At 37.9% G+C, this 16347-nt stretch overlaps 3 protein-coding genes across 4 annotated transcripts; all 3 read right to left on the reverse strand.

Annotated features, from left to right (window-relative positions):
* uqcc5 (ubiquinol-cytochrome c reductase complex assembly factor 5) lies at window positions 1–3233 on the reverse strand. Its single transcript, XM_008414025.3, has 2 exons — window positions 2928–3233; window positions 1–422 (listed from the first exon to the last, which is right to left on the reverse strand). The coding sequence occupies exons 1-2, from the start codon at window positions 3079–3081 to the stop codon at window positions 331–333; spliced, it is 246 nt and encodes an 81-aa protein (XP_008412247.2). The 5' UTR covers window positions 3082–3233; the 3' UTR covers window positions 1–330.
* A 1607-nt stretch (window positions 3234–4840) lies between these two features.
* kctd6b (potassium channel tetramerization domain containing 6b) lies at window positions 4841–7956 on the reverse strand. 2 transcript variants are annotated; one of them, XM_008414026.3, is made up of 3 exons: window positions 7614–7956; window positions 6395–6496; window positions 4841–6317 (listed from the first exon to the last, which is right to left on the reverse strand). In XM_008414026.3, the coding sequence occupies exons 2-3, from the start codon at window positions 6419–6421 to the stop codon at window positions 5631–5633; spliced, it is 714 nt and encodes a 237-aa protein (XP_008412248.1). In that variant the 5' UTR covers window positions 6422–6496; window positions 7614–7956; the 3' UTR covers window positions 4841–5630. The 2 variants fall into 2 exon arrangements, with proteins under 2 accessions (XP_008412248.1, XP_081465225.1); XM_081609099.1 differs by lacking the exon at window positions 7614–7956 and having other exon boundaries at window positions 4841–6340.
* Window positions 7957–8190: 234 nt separating this feature from the next.
* Window positions 8191–16299, reverse strand: abhd6b (abhydrolase domain containing 6, acylglycerol lipase b). Its single transcript, XM_008414027.3, has 9 exons — window positions 12379–16299; window positions 12147–12294; window positions 11030–11186; window positions 10780–10893; window positions 10560–10692; window positions 9327–9484; window positions 9167–9221; window positions 8972–9072; window positions 8191–8822 (listed from the first exon to the last, which is right to left on the reverse strand). Exons 1-9 carry the CDS (start codon window positions 12509–12511, stop codon window positions 8643–8645), a joined length of 1179 nt encoding a protein of 392 aa, XP_008412249.1. The 5' UTR covers window positions 12512–16299; the 3' UTR covers window positions 8191–8642.
* Between the last annotated feature and the right edge of the window lie 48 nt (window positions 16300–16347).

The raw sequence follows: 16347 nt of genomic DNA on the forward strand, positions 1-16347 counted from the left end.
TTAGTTTTGAGATGCGTTTTTATACCGTCATTACCTCAACCATACAACATCTCAAATTATAGACACAAATATTTTGTCCTGTTACTTTAGTATTATTCATTGTCACTTAAATCAGTCTTAACCTCAAACATACGATAAATATTACACTAAGATTAACTTTTTTTTTTGGACTCAGTATTTACAGAGTAAAGCCTGTAAAAGGAAGGGATTCCTCCGTCATCTTTTTTCGTCCAAAGCGTCTCTATGCTTGCGATTTAATTGTGAAACCAGTGAGGGAGTTTGAGTCCAACAGTGTGTCCTTAGGCGACTCTTGTGAAGTCTGACCATCGTTCACTTGGCTCCATGTTGATCTAGCACGAGGGGACCGTCTGCCATCTTCTGCTGGTACTGCCGCTCTGATTTTTTCCTTCTGTAGACATCGTCTGTTAAGAAAAAAGAAAAAAAACAATGAACACATGAGAAATGAAGTGTGACCTTCTTATGGATACAGTGAAACACTTAGCTGACTGATACTTGGCATCCTTACTTCCTAGGGTGTTTAATGTGGAACAGCAGGAAAAGAGCAGGTGTTACTATTCATTAACAATGGCTCTGTTCCACTTACGTAACCCAGATGCAGTGACAAACAGATTTGTCACTGCACCTTATGTCGAATCTAATTTTATATTTGCCGTCTTTCTGATACTTTTTATATTAATTAACCAGGATGTTTAATAGATAAAAATCTTTTCTTTTTCTTTTTACCTGCACATTTTCTGACACAACCTCATTACATAACATAACATAAAGGCAGTTTTCTAGTCAGCAGAATCTGAGGAATAAAAAAAAAACATTCCTCTCTATCTTAGAGAGGCTCAGAGTACAAAAGAATAAAACACTGTTTCATTCTTTCTTTTAAATCAGCAGAGGCTTTTGAGTCATGTTAGTTTTCCTCAAACCACATAAGTGAGAACGTCTGTAAAATGACAGTGGTTCAGTGTTAACAGAGGTGGTTTAATAACTGGTTTATTGCTTTTCATCTTTTCATTTATTCTGTTCTCCAAGGCATAGGTGTAATCACAGGTGCAAAAACAGAAAAAACTACTACAATATTATTATTGACATACTTGGTATGAAGTTTATGTACTAGAGAGGTAACATTTTACACCGCTGTAATATATGCAACGATATCTGTTGTATGTTCATTCTGTTCAGACACAATCTGTAGAGAGCTTCTAATTACATCCAGTTATAAATAGCATTTGTTTGAGCTGTAATTGTGTATTAATCATTTTTTGGGTTTACCAACCCAAAATTAAGCTGTACAGAATTCAAATGCAGATAACTCTCATCTTGGTTGATTCAAGATTTCTCATGTTTTGCTTTTATAATAATAAAATAAAAGAAAAAAAGAAAAGAAAAAGAAAACATTAGTTTTTGAGGTGCTACACAAAATACGAGGATGTTCAATATTTGGGTGGATGGATGGATGGATATTGATGCAGTGATCAGGTAATCAACTTTTAAAATTAGGATACAATTTTTTCCGGTTGATTGCACATATAAAAACTGAAAGCTCGTACATTTTCAGTATTTACACCAGTGGTTCTTAACCTTTTTTGAGGTACTGAACCCACCAGTTTCATATATGCATTCACTGAACCCTTCTGTAGTGATAAATAAAATATGATTTTTTTTAACCCAAATTCAAGACATAGGGGTGACCCAACTAGAGTCGGGTCACTCCATGATCACTAAGTCTTCTTAAAAGGTAGAGTCTCTGAGAACAGTTCTTCAAAATATAGTCAGTGTTTTCAGCACAGTTGAGCTGACTGTCCAGGAACGACCCAAGGTATTTAAAATTTGCCACAGTTTTACAGGTTGGCCATCGAGAGAAACTGGAACCACTTTGAGATCTAGTTTAGATCATTTAATTAGCTCTACATTCTTAAGAGAATGAAAAATTAATAATAAATAATAAAGACTTTGCGGTATTCTAATTGAGTAATGTAATTATATTAGTTGTGTTACCACCCCCACGGCACTAGAAGCAGTAGCAGCCCCGAAAAGATGCGACTAAGGAGCAGATTTAGAAGTACACCGAAAGACACAGAATTTGGTAAAAACTGTGAGCTTTGCTGAAGTAATTAAAGACACAAGTTCAAATCCATGCTGAGAGTGGAACTCCTTGCTCCTCCGCAGCACTGATTGGCTAAGCAATGTAACGTGATGGCAAAGCGGGGCGCGTCGTCACGACTTTACACAAGTGTGTCTTTACCTCTGCGGCAGAGGCTCCGCCGAACCCCTGAGATCGAACCCAGGTTAAGAACCACTGCTTTACACACAGTAACCAGCAGCATGTTTTTTGATGCCCTTTGCTTTGAGCTTGCTGAAAGAATATTATTGATGCACTTCGACAAGGACGTAGTTCTTAAAAGAAATTCACTTTTAAATTTAAGGCATGCCGACTTAAGCCTTTTGTCCTACATAAAAATAAAAAAAAACACATGTAGAAGAAAATTAACACTGGACATCACTTTGAATACACCATTCCCTCAGCAAAACGTGGCAGTGGCAGAATCATGCTGTGTGGATACATCTCAGTAGCAAGGAATAAAACTCTAGATAGAGTTGAATCGAAGATGGATGAAGCTAAATACTGTAAGATAGGCTGCACTTCACAGAAAATAACTGTAAAAATTCAGCCATAAACGTATAAATACTTCTGCAAGGCAGTGTAATATTGTGACTACAGTAAACACTACTAACCAATCAACTGTCTTAAAATACAAAGCTTTTATTTAGATGATTACCTGTAACATGACAAGTGGGACAAGTTGTCATTTAAAGAAATCGAGTTTTGGACTGCTAATGCTAACACATGCTAACCCTCCCATCAAGGTTAAACGTACATAAGAAGTAGACGCGGACTTTGTGTTTACACTTACAGAAAGTTTCATGTCCTATCCTCACGTTGATCATGATCCACTCCATGACTCCTCCAATGCAGAAAAAGATAGGTAGGAACCTGTACGCCCCTAGTCGCTGTTTCCCAGGGACAATACTGAGCAAACCTTTTATGGTTTTACTTCTGTGAAACATCTCGACGAACAAGCTTGTGTTTCTCTTCCCAAACACTCCTACAGCCGCGTTTTCATTAGTGCGGTTGAAAACGAAGAAGCAGAGGAAGCCACCTTTACTGCGTCCTTTACTGACTCTACGTGAGCAATGATGAGGTGCGCTCGTTTTAAGAGTCATATGAGATAGGCGGAGTGTGTTGCAAGCTACGGACACATCAGGAATGAACAGTGATGGCGTTTAAAACGAACGCACCATGCAGGAGTTTGCGACATCCGGGTGTGCTGCGCCATGTGAGTGAATTATGAATTGATTCACGTCTCACTGGTAAGAAGGCTCCAAGGTCATAGACACTGTTTCTGTACATACATCAGTGTGGTAAATTACATTTTGCACGTATAAAAACATTAGTTGAACACCTTTTTAATCTAAAATCCAATAATTCCTTAAAGGGTCATTAAAGCAAACTACCTCATAATTTACAAGTGTATCTTAATAAATCGGATGAAATATAATGAAAAACTGAACTTATCCCAGTAAGGGGATAAGTTACTGGGAGTGTTTACACATTTGCTGTGTAAACACTTACACAGCAAATGTAACTCACAATTGATGATTTGTATTTAAATATTACATAAAACCAGTCTGAGAGGAGGGTTTAGAGAAGTACATGCTTCCCTCTGCTGACAAGCTTTATGGAAATGATTTGATTTCCAGCCAGGCTTGTGACCTGCTCACAGATCCTCACACTGTCAAAATAATCAGCACCCAGTTCAAAGGCCACGGTATCACTGTACATTCCTGAGAACTGTAGTTTACTAGAGCTGATAATACAAGCAAGGTGAAGGTCACTATTAAAGCAACCTGAGGGTCTTCAACAGCGCAGCTTCCCATCAGAGCTGCGCTGCGCTGGCCACAACACACTGATCCATGCAAAAATTGTGGTGCATAAACACACTTTTCAGTATGCCGACAAATTAATTATTTTTGCTTTTTAAAAAGATATTATGTAATATTCTAACTTGAGGAACAAGATGATCTTCTTTCAGAAGTAGAATATCATATTTTTCCCGAAGTTTCTGTCCAAATTCGGAAAAATTAACTCAAAACTATCCATCCATCCATTTTCTTTCACCCTTGTCCCTCAGTGGGGTCGGGAGGGTTGCTGGTGCCTATCTCCAGCTGGCGTGCCGGGCGAGAGGCAGGGTTACACCCTGGACAGGTTGCCAGTCTGTCACAGGGCAACACAGAGACACACAACCATGCACACACACACTCACACCTAGGGGCAATTTAGACAGACCAATTAACCTGACAGTCATGTTTTTGGACTGTGGGAGGAAACCGGAGTACCCGGAGAAAACCCACGCATGCACAGGGAGAACATGCAAACTCCATGCAGAAAGACCGGGGCCGGGAATTGAACCCAGAACCTTCTTGCTGCAAGGCAACAGCTCTACCAACTGCGCCACTGTGCAGCCCTAACTCAAAACTAATCAGTGTAATAAATATATATTCACTTTCCTCCATTGCTTTTTATCCCAAACATGGAAAATATTTTGCTTTTAGACACACTTGACATCTATTTTATCGTAAAATATATAACACAGATTGACACCAAAACAACAAAAAGCAACTTATATTTTACTTAGAAATCATCCTGAAACAAGGCATTATTTTTATCCAATGAAAGAAAAAACATTTTTAAAACTGCTTGTACCCTTTTATGAGTTGCAACTCAAGATGTAATTGATAAGGGAAAAATCTTAATAGAGCTAAATGATTAAAATGAAATACACAAACTGGTTTATTTTTGGCAGGAACAATCAAACACATAACTGTTGACTTTATGACAGAGTATCATAAAGTGCACACAGCAGATACATAAATTATACATACACAAGACACATGCATCAACTATGAAGGGGCCTAATAGTACCGTACATGGGATCTACAGGGGATCTAAGAGACCAAGTCTAATTTTACTCACCAGACGTCTACTGGACAATACATACAAGTTACAGAAATTAGTTAATACACTCCACAATCAGCGGAGGGAAAATTTTTTGCTAACAAGAACGTTTTCCAAAAAAAAAAAAAAAAGTTTTCCAAACTTGTTCCTACAAATTGAGTTTTTAACTGAATTAGTGTTAGAAATAAAGATTTGCTACCAAACTCAGGCAATGTGTCTCAAATAACTGCATCACTTTTATTACTTGCTCTTTTTCAATTCTGGTCAAAATTACCACGTTTTTGCATCAATCGACATGTGGAAAACACTTGAGATGTTTTGTAGACTCCAAATACTCCAAGCCAATTTACATGTGGGTTGAGCTCAAGAAATATTTTCCTTAAATAGCTTCGCAAATGATAAATTTATATTTTTTATTTACTTTTGCTGCATGGACCTTGCCATTAAGCGCAAGCCTTCTCTTATATAGGGCAAAATATAAAAAAAACAGCAGTACATTAAAACAGGACACGATTTTTATTTTTTTTTGCTTTATAATGATTTACGTAATACGAAGACAAGTCTCACTGTAACGCCCCAGCAACAACTGCTGTGCCGTAAGTCAGTCTTCGACTTTGTGAGCTGGTCTACAGAAAGTCCAGTGATGCTCCACGGTGTTCTCGTTTGCACGCTCACTCATGTGGTGCACCCGCGTGTTCCGAATAGTGAAGCCTTGTTTCATTATGTAGTCCATGAGGTGAACTCTTAAAGACACCTCTTGATGATAGTCACATGGTCCGAAGGTGAAAGACACCTGGCAGTCTCTAGTGTCCATCATGTGTTTGTTCCACTTGGTAAAGTTGTTGGAAATGCCCTCTAGCAGGGCGTGAACCTTTGTTGTTATGGTCAGCTGTGTAATAATTACCGCAACCGGATTTGAGTATTTCGACAGTTTTCGGGTGCTAGAGAGCTCCACCACCTGCTCAAAGATATCTGGGGGGTACAGCGGCTTGGGGTCATTAAGGCACTGGATCAAAGGTTCAATCTGGTAGAAGTCTGCCTCCTTCCTCAGCAGGTCTGTTTCTGTGAAATCCACAGGAAGGGTGAGCTCGGACGTCCGCAGGAAGTTCAGGATGTACCGGAAAAGGGTTCCATCGCGGTCGATGAAATAATTCCCGTGGGAATCACGAGTTGTGGGGAAGTCTCCCCGGAACATGGCACCGAGCATGGAGTCTGGATAACGCTGCAGGGTGGATAGACTGGTGGTGTAGAGGTGGCCTCCCACGTTCAGGGTAACAGGGGTAGTCATCTGTCAGGAAAAATACACACCAACTGCAATTTTGAAAGTTTTTAACACTGAAAAAATTGACTTCATTCAACTCTTACCCTATGGCCCCAGTCTCCATTATCCATTTGTAGACTAATACCCACAAGGTCCGAACCAAAACAGAGAAGGATGGGATTAAAGTTGGTTTACTTTAACTTTACCTGTGAGAAAAGAAGAAAAAGGATGTGAGGCCCAATACCAATAGACTGCCAGGTCAAGCTAGAGATGGTCTTTAGAAGTCAATCAAATTGTGTTTTTCACTATGCAAGTATGTTAAATTACATCATCAGCCCAAGCAGAGCGACCCAGAAAATTGGTGCTGAAACTGAATTTTTTTTTTTTTTATCATATCACAAAAAGTAAAAATTTAAAAAGACCCTAAAGAAAAATGTGTCTCAATTAAGAATAATATGTAAACATCAAAAATATGGAGATATGTTTTCAAAATGCTACGATCAAACACTGACTGAGCACAAATATTAAAGGAAAAGTGGACTGTAAATATTAATAACACCAAAAGTGTTTGTAAAAACATAATGAAATAGTCTCACGCGGCTTGCCCTGCCAGATGTATTACAAATTTTTCTCTGCAGCACTGGGCAGCAATGCTGATGTGGCTAAAGCAGGTCAGGGGAGAGCACATGAAGGTGGAATCCAGCACTGCCTTCAGCATCAACCTCTTTTATAAATCTCTTCATTAAAAGGATACAGATTCAGTTATCTAATTTCAGTTGCATGAAACTAGTGTTGAGATAAGGAAAATCTAAGTGCCACATTTAACAAGGCAGCTCGATATGATGCAAACCTTTATAATATTCTCCGTATGAGCGTGTACACAAGTCAGCAGAAAGCATAGTCTTACGAACATAATAATGTGGGTAATGTGGGTAAGCAGCATATTATTTGGCAGCATCATACATTGGCTCTTTACGTATAAAGCTACACACTAGTATTTTTAATGCATTTGCTGGAACGAAAATGAAAGAAGCTTGGGAAAAGTAGCAATAAGCATCTCTTTAAGTGTGTTTTAAAGTTTAATTATAAATCTTTCCAAATTAATCGTTCATTTCGCTTTTTTGGCCATCAATAAAATACGAAAACAAAACCGAACATATTAAACCCAACCCTTGCTAGGCTAGCTCACTGCTAGTTTTTAGCTAACAAGCTAACAAAGCTAGCAACCCATTAAACTAGCCGCTGTTACAAATGAGCTCAACAACTGGATCAGAACCGAACTAACTGCGGACATAAACGGACCGCAATGAAACACAGCCTTACCAGCTCAACTTTAGGGCTTGGTAATATTTTTTTCTCAGCCAATAAAAGCAGATTGGGGTCAGATTTTAACCGAAGACACAGGCGGTCACTGATGATGCTGCACTGGGGCAGCTGTGGTCGACTCCAGGATGCAGAAGGCGGGTGAAAGAGGGGAGGAGGTCCCGCTGAAACTACAGCCACATCTGCATTAAAAGCACAGCACTGGAAGGGTTACAGGCGAAACGAGCGGAAAGAGACACCCATCACACAGATTTGGATAACACTTCCGTTTTTACGCTCATACGGAGAATATTATAAAGGTTTGCATCAAATCGAGCTGCCTTGTTAAATGTAGCATAACACTTCCGTTTTTACACAGCCGCAAAAAACACGAAACTGCATAACTGAGACACCAAAATTATTTGATGAGGTGCAGACAGGCGATATATATATATATATATATATATATATATATATATATATATATATATATATATATATATATATATATATATATATATATATATATATATATATATATATATATAAACAATATGTATCTATATTGATAGAATACACGAAAAGTTTTTTCCTTTGACTTTATTCACAGAATGTACAAGAATAGTGGATATCAAGCTTAAATCTCTTCACAAAACAGTTTAACTGAAATAGGGGAGAGTGAAATAGGATGTGCTATTATACACATATGTCAGTTTATCAGTAGTAATATGAAAAACATGATCAAAAAGCAAACTTACATTTAAAAAATTTAAAATATCAGTTTTGATATTCTTTAAAGTGAGGGATTTTTTTCCCCCCATTTGTGAGCAGGAAACATATTCTTTGAAAGTTAGGGTAAATTTTGCCAGAAACATCCGGGCACATCAGCAAAGCTTAGCAATATCCAAAACCTATTGTCATTGAGTTTAAGTAATTTATAAAATGCCGTTCCTTAAAACAATAAACATCTTTACATTGTAATTCTTGCCTTTTGGGCCACATGTTTAAGTCTTTATAAAACTGTGAGACAGTAATGGAAACCTTAAATATTCAGGAAGACTTCTTTGTCCCACTCCCGGCATTTTGCTGCAGGATAATAAACTCCAGAATAAGTTTGGCTGTCCGACACGGCTTCTCCATCACCACAGAGTGACCACAGTTGTCCAGCAAGTCCACTTTGCATCCAGGCACCAATTCAGCAATGACTGTAGCTCCAGAGACATCCACCACCTGGACATATATGCAAGACTTTCATATATTCTTCACACTTATTCACTGTGATTTCAGAAGGGATACTTGTGGCACAATCTTTAAAAGCTTTTAGGTTTAACAGCACATGAGCCTTATGTATCTAAAGAGATTTTGCAAAATAATCGAACCTGATCTTGTTTGCCCCAAATCACTTGTAAAGGTGAGGTTATGAGATGCAAATGCTCCTGTAAGGCATATCTTGATTTCTCACCGATGATCTCCATAAACACTAATTAAAAAAAACAAAAGAAGCCCTATTTTATTTATTTGTTCAATATATTCATCTTACTAAGACATAAAAAAAACAACAACAATGAACTAACCTTCTTCATAAAACGCGTTGTGAGGTTCTCGCACATCAACCAGTCCCTGAAGAATCTAAAGAAAATATGACAAAGCCTTGAAAATCCTCAGAATGTGACAATAGTTTCATGGTCAGCACCCATTATTAGTTTAGAGTTAAATTCACTTTTCATGACTGACCTGCTGAGGAATTTTAAAGCGAACATGAGAACAGAGTCTGAACATGTCCTCCATCTCGTCTGGTGTAGTTGGGATCAGCGGGATGTTCAGTGTGAAGTTGCTGTGTTCCAGATCTTGTAGGTGATTGTCAAATTTGGTCTCACATGGATGTCTGATTCCTGAAAGATGAACCCAGAGTCTTAATGATTAGAAACATGCCTTTTCACATTTGGTAACATTACAACAACAAAGTTTGAGTGTATTTTTCTCAGATCGCATGTGATAAAGCAACTAAGTGAATTACTTTAAGGTGGATGGGAAGTGATCTGTGGTATCCAAATTTACAAAGAAAAGCCAAATATTGAAAACCTTTGAAAAGTTCATGTTCAGACCCCTGATCTAACATCTTGTTGAACCTTCTTTTGCTACAGTTACAGTTCTGAGTCATCTTGGATGTGCCTTTACAATCTATGTGCATCTAGTCTGAAATTTTTGTCCATTCTTTTTTTAAAAATAGTCCAAATCCGGTCAGACTGTGAACATATTTTTTCAAATTTTCAACATGCGTTGACCTAAACTACTCCTTTGCCACTCTGTTCTGCTCTGGCTGGATGTTTAGGGTTGATTGAAAATTAATATCCACCCTGGCCTCAAGACCTTTGCAGCATTAAACGAGTCTTCTTCCAAAATTGCCCAGTGTTTTTCTCATTTTTTCCCCTTATTCCTCCTTTATGGCTTGGGCATGGGAGACATTTCATTCATGAAGTCAATAAACTACCATAAAGACCAGATTTGCGAAGTGAGGAAAATGCGTACCCAGTCCACAGATTCTCCCAAAAGAGCTGAGGGTGTCTGCAGGTTTTTGAGAGTGACCATGATTGTTTTTTTAATTTTCAGAACAACACTCTGTTAGATGATCAAAGGATGGAACACTCGTTTTATAACCTTTACATTTCTCCACAACTTTCTCCCTGAGCTGTCTGTTGTGTTCCTTAGTGCTTGGTTGTCACAATGCTGTTTGTTCGCTGATGTAAAAGACCTGCACTTATAACAAGGATAAAATCACATACATTAGGATATCTAAGTTACTTGCAAAGACAGTTGGTTGCAATCATAAACAATTTTTGAAATCCCTGCATCATTTTCCTCCCTTTGTCTTGGTTTGTCATATACAATTCAAATAAAATAGACTGAGTGTGTGGTTGTAACATGACAAAATGTGGAAAAGTTCAGGAATTGTGCACTATGACTGACCATCGGGACAGATGAGAGTCATGCTGCAGATTTCCGAGGGATAGCAGGCTGCATAAACCCCAGCAACATTTCCCCCCATGGAGGTTCCCACCAGATGGAACGCTTTTCTGTTTAAGTGAATGCTTCCTACAAACTAAGAAGCATGGGAGATATAAAAACATTTGGGGAACTAACAAATATTCTCATACAAGATATTTTCAAAGACCTTTCCTCAGAGTACCTGATGGATCCTTCTGACCTGCCCCTGAACGGAGTAATCCTCAGTGTTGGTGCGTGTCGTCCCCTCGTGGCCAGGCATGTCCACGCACACAATGTGCAGGTGCTTTGGTAAATACTGCAAAAATAAAAAAAATAATGAGGAAGTAGAACAGCTAAAAAATCCAGTTTTTCATTAATTGTGTGTACTTTCTGTGTTTAACTATGGTGGCTTGTTCCATTAGTTTTTTTCAGTAATTTCTAGTTTGTCCAACCTTGACAACAGTCAGCCACATGTCTTTGTGAGCAGAGAAGCCGTGAAGCATCAGGATGGAGGGTCTCATCCCAGATTTTCCTCTGTAGGAATAGCAGAAGCGATAACCTCCACAGTCTGCATAGCGAACCTGCAGGCCCAAAGTCCTTCTCCAGTACCTTAACACAAGCACAAATATTGGATGGGAATATTATCTGGAGCTCTTTGGAGGATGCCTACCCGCTGTTTGCAGTTTTATCTATTTATAATGACACGTTTAAGAGGAGAAACTCAGATCAGGAGATCTTCTATCAACGACAGGAGTTGGCAAAATCTTTAGTTTTCACTTAGACATTTTTATCATCAGTGAGTACATGTCTTTTTAGATTCTAAAAAAATTATTCAGACATTTTAGTGTGTAAACATTTTCAGGTATGCTGCAGTATGACAGCTGCAACCGAGAACAGAAACTTTGCATGCTTTGTGAGGGACTGCACTGACTTTTATCTTCTCCTAAAATGTAGATACATTTCTGCATTTCCACGGCGCTAATCATACGAGAACCACCACTGGTCCTTTGTGGTGGTTTCTTCTCATAAACGCTGTCTTGGAGTGTTGTCTTTACATGCTCAACTGTTTTCATTTGTGGCTCCTCAATTCACAGTTTGCTGTCAGAGCAGAATTATTCCGCTCACTTAACAGTTAGTTGAGACTTATCTCAGTAGTGATCTTGGAATTGATCTTATCTATAATCCTGGACAGCTATAAAGTAGGGAATAACTCCTGTTTCATACAGATAACGAGACATTAATTGATACATCAGTGAAGCGTCTCCTCGCATATTTAATACACACACTTTGCTCCCTGTTTACGTGCTTCATCTGGACTATGAATCACAAAGACCTATCAGCTTTTTAGTGATAATGTAATGTAGCTTGGAAAGTTTTCAGATGTTTTATATTGTCTGGAATAGAGTGATATGTCAGTAATGTAATTAAAAATTAAATTAAACTTAAAGGATGGGTGGGTGAGACATTTACAACGCTGGCACCCATTATTCAATTCAGTTCAGAAATACTTTATTGATCCCAAAGGGAAATTAAATTCAGTGTTACCAATGTTATAGCAAGCTGCTTTACCAGTAATACACTTTAATGAGTACAGATGGCCAAAGAAGGAAGGAAGCCAGAAAAGCCAGGATGGGAATAGCCAGTGTTGCTCCAGCAATGAAGAACAGGTTCACTACATCCAGTTCAGCTGCCATGGCTGCCCTAAAAATCCAAAAAACTGACAGAAAGGGACTGTGTTTAATAAACTCAGAGGAAACGGTCTGCTCTTTATCATGCATTTTCCAAAAGGCAACAGACTTACTTTTCATGAAATGTCTTGCTCTTTTTTCGTCGGTCACATGAAAGCACATGGAAAAACTGTTTTGGTCCTGCTGCTGTCTTAGGTCTGAAACGTCTGTGACCGGAGTTTCAAATAAAATGTCACAGAGCAGCATGCTGTTAGCTTTGTCAAATTATGTTTGCTCTGGTGAAACTCATTGATTATCACTCATCATTAGGGGAAACAGGGCCACAACATGATTCGGTCAATCTTTTAAAGTGAAAGCACCGCCTCAGTCTGACCACAGGAAGTGCAAAGTATATGTTTTATGATTCAAATTTAAAGAAAGCTGCATTAAAGGCTTTTCAAAGGAGTGTTGTACTTCATTTCTATTGATATCAGTCAAAATATATTTATATGGGATATGTAAAATCACATTTCCATTGATAAGAATACAAAAAAAATAGCGAAAAGCAATGTAAATACAACACAGTATAACCAAAATTAAATAAATGAATCCAACTGACTTACAGTTTTCAGAACCTAACGTGTTAGCATTATGTTTTACCCATAATATAGTGTAATTAAAAAACACATCCAACAGTAAAATGTGTTGCCATTATGAATATTAGTTGTTGATTTTTTTTTACTAAATAATCTAATCTTCAAAGGAAAGCTGAAGAACATTATATTATTATTAGCCTGATGCTACATAACAGTGCAAATAAAATTTTCTAAGTCGTAGTCTTTATAAAAAAAAAACCCAACAAAACAGCTAATTTGTACATTTAATAAAATAATGTACACATTATTTTTTGACCCTGTAGAAACGTAGCTCAAACACTTTGTGGTCAATTTTTAAAATCAGTTTAGTAATTCATTCTGAAGTCCAATATTTACCACTGGGTGTCATGATCGAGGCAGACTGAAACGTGGCCCTGTGTATCTGCAGTAGATGGGTTTGATGGCTTTTTGCACTGAAGATGATGCAGCATTTCTTCTGTTTCGGGTGGTTGATAATCTGAGAGGAGCCTCGGCAGACATTTGACGCATCTGTTGACTTTATTTCAGATTTTTCCAGCAGACGATATGGTATGAAGGGTTTCTTTGAAAGGAAAAGTACAACAAACCGCTGCTGAGCTGATGATGACTCAGCAGAAGAGGCCGGATCAGTAGAAACTGTTCGTCATCGCATCCGCCATATTGTGAGTGGCAAGTTCACTTTGGAAGGGAATACTGGTGTTGCAATAGAAAATAATAGAAAATGAACACTAAAATTTATGTTCACATTTATGTATAAAATAAAATATGTTTTTCCGGAACTACAATGGTGCTCTTTAAATAGAATGCATAAGTCAGAAAAGCAAACAAAATCACCTCAAAATTTATTTAAATGTGGCTTAATTTACTCTTGAGAATGTATCACCCCACTGAATGCTTTAGTCAATGAAGTGTTAGTTATAAAATATAAAAACATTCCGTTCAGTTAACTTGATTTTCCAGAAAGAATTATTGGTAAAACCTTTTTTAGCTATTTTAATCAACACATATGAATTATCACATTTTCTTAACATTTATTCAAACATAATGCAAAATTACTAAACAAATTATGAAGGCAGGTTCTCAAATCTCAATACAGATTTTTATTTGTATTTTAAACCGTTCACAAGTTTTTTTTATGGTAATCCTCGGGTTGAGATTCATAACATTTAGAATATTGTCTGTTTTATCATTAAAACATCTGAATTACGTTCCAACACACAAGATCGTATGTTTTGTTGTAATTCTGCTATTTGAGAGATTATTTTAAGTGCTGTGTCTGATAAGAGGGGGTAGAAATGCAAAGTAGCAAATGATTGCATAGCTAAAACCTACTGTGTAGAACTGTCACTCTGCTGCATCTCTCCTCCGCTACAGATGACCTACATACAAAGTAGAGCAGAAGAAATGGACATGTTAACTGTGCAGAGGGGCTCACTGTGTGTGGCAACGCTTCTTATATGTTGGTCTATATAGGACGAAGGGCGCTGGCCTAAATCTACGAGTCGCATCCACTGTTGTGTCTATATTCTCATAAACACATCGTGCTGCTTGTCATGTTGTATCCTGAGAGGAATTTGTGCCTCTCAGGATACAACAGAAAGCCAACAGAACAGAAATGTCAAGGCCAACGCAAGCAAAACGTCCAATTAGCCAACATAATGTTGGGAAATATGCTGTGTCCTCCCTCACACAGGAAAAGGCAAAGGGTCAAACTGCCTGAAGGGGGGGACAGTTCTGACTGGTCATAAGCTGTTGACAGAAAGGTCAGCTCCGCCAACGTTGGATTAGTGGATAGACTGGGAATGTTAGTCATCAGGAATGACCAGTAACATTTGCTGGAAGATTAACCGCACAGCTAGAAATAAAAAGTGGGAGGGGAGATTTTTTACATCTGTCCACAGCTTTCACACAGAGTCAGATGATCAAAATATTCTTGTGCCACACCCTAGTTCCCTTAAAGAGATAAACCAGCGATTCATAGAGTTCCATGAAAGGCGGGAATTCACATAGCCTGAAAACTTTAAGATTCTTAGATCAATTTGCTTTGGGTGAATATTCCAGAGTATTCTTCTGTTCATATTTACTTATGGGGATCCATGGACAATTCATATGGAACTGTAATAAGACCCATTAATACATTATGAAACACTAGTGTAAAGTACGCAGTATTGTGCATCTAGAAATGCTAACCTCTGACATTAAACACTGGAAAAGGTTTTACCAAATCTGTTAAAAGTAGTAACTGTGAATGCTGCTTATTAGGGAATAATGGTGTAAGAAAGTGTGCTAAATGGCAGTGAATTAAGAAAGGGATATAATGCTTGGTTAAAAATAGACAATGGATGCTGGACGTCTTTGGGCATTGGCTTGACTTCTATGGTCAAGAAATGACCAAACGTTTTTAGATTAGCGTCAATAGCCAGTTTGCATCCATCCTTTTATTTAAAGTCCTTATTTAAGAACTTCAGAGAAAGAAGAGCAAGGAACTGAGAGGACAGGTCAGGTAAAAGTTGTGAGGAATCTTAAAGGAGGGCAAAGTTATTAAACAAGATCCATATTTTTGAACATATTATGAAGCACAGTTCTTCATCAAACATGGAAAGAGTATGTCAGAGCAGCAAACCTGCCAAGACCTGGCTGTCCGTGTGAGCATCAATCAGAGAATCATGCAAGAAGTCCATAGTAACTTTGGAGGAGCTTCGGAAATCCACAATGCAGGGAGGTCAATCTGTCTACATGACAACCACTTACCAGTAAATCCACAAATCTGGCAAGAAGAAAGCTGTTGTTGACAGATCACCATAAGAAGTCCAATTTACAACTTAGCAATGAAGGACACACACCAAATATCTGTAAGTAGTTTCTCTGGCCAGAAGAGAGGAAAGTTAACACCTTTGGGCAACATTATGTGTAGCCGAAAACTGCATAGCTGAACAAACCATCTCCAGTGTGAAACATGGTGGTGGCAGCATTATGCTGTGGGGATCAGCAGATACAGGAAAGATTATCAGAGTTTATGTGGGGATGAATGGAGCTAAATAATCCTGGAAGAAAATCTTTTAGACCAAAGTGCAGGCAGCCGATTGCAGTTCAGTGGTGACACGAAGTTTGCTTTCCAATAACATACTGTGCTAGTTTTTCAAAAGATTAAGGCACATCAGTAGAATGTATTTGTCTTTTATTAACTTTTATTAACTCGGTAGGGTCAGATATTTAACAAAATGTTTTTATTGCATAGAACAGACTTTTATTTCTAGACTAATCAGAAAATAATCAACCCCCCAAAGTAAAAAAAAAAAACAGTATTCTCTTTTTATTTTATTTCTCTTTTTTTTTTTGCAAATGTGCACAGCTATATGTTTAAAATCTATATTGATGTACAGATTCATTTTATACAGAAATCAGTCTCCACTGGTCATTTCATAAAGAGACGAAGTATTTAGCAATAGCAAGTAACAGCACAATTCA

This window comes from Poecilia reticulata, chromosome 7 (assembly GCF_904066995.2).
Source record: "Poecilia reticulata chromosome 7, P_reticulata-male-v2, whole genome shotgun sequence".
Lineage (NCBI taxonomy): Eukaryota > Metazoa > Chordata > Actinopteri > Cyprinodontiformes > Poeciliidae > Poecilia > Poecilia reticulata.

Excerpts from the sequence above, each read along its gene's own strand:
- uqcc5 (XM_008414025.3), bottom strand. The coding sequence starts at position 3,081 with ATGTTTCACAGAAGTAAAACCATAAAAGGTTTGCTCAGTATTGTCCCT. Across the intron at positions 423-2,927 it reads GATAGGACATGAAACTTTCT|ACGATGTCTACAGAAGGAAA; the intron begins GTAAGTGTAAAC and ends TTTTCTTAACAG.
- kctd6b (XM_008414026.3), bottom strand. The coding sequence starts at position 6,421 with ATGGATAATGGAGACTGGGGCCATAGG. Across the intron at positions 6,318-6,394 it reads ATGGAGACTGGGGCCATAGG|ATGACTACCCCTGTTACCCT; the intron begins GTAAGAGTTGAA and ends TTTTCCTGACAG.
- abhd6b (XM_008414027.3), bottom strand. The coding sequence starts at position 12,511 with ATGCTGCTCTGTGACATTTTATTTGAAACTCCGGTCACAGACGTTTCA. Across the intron at positions 12,295-12,378 it reads AGCAAGACATTTCATGAAAA|TTTTTTGGATTTTTAGGGCA; the intron begins GTAAGTCTGTTG and ends CCTTTCTGTCAG. Across the intron at positions 9,073-9,166 it reads CAACGCGTTTTATGAAGAAG|TGTTTATGGAGATCATCGGT; the intron begins GTTAGTTCATTG and ends TTTTTTAATTAG.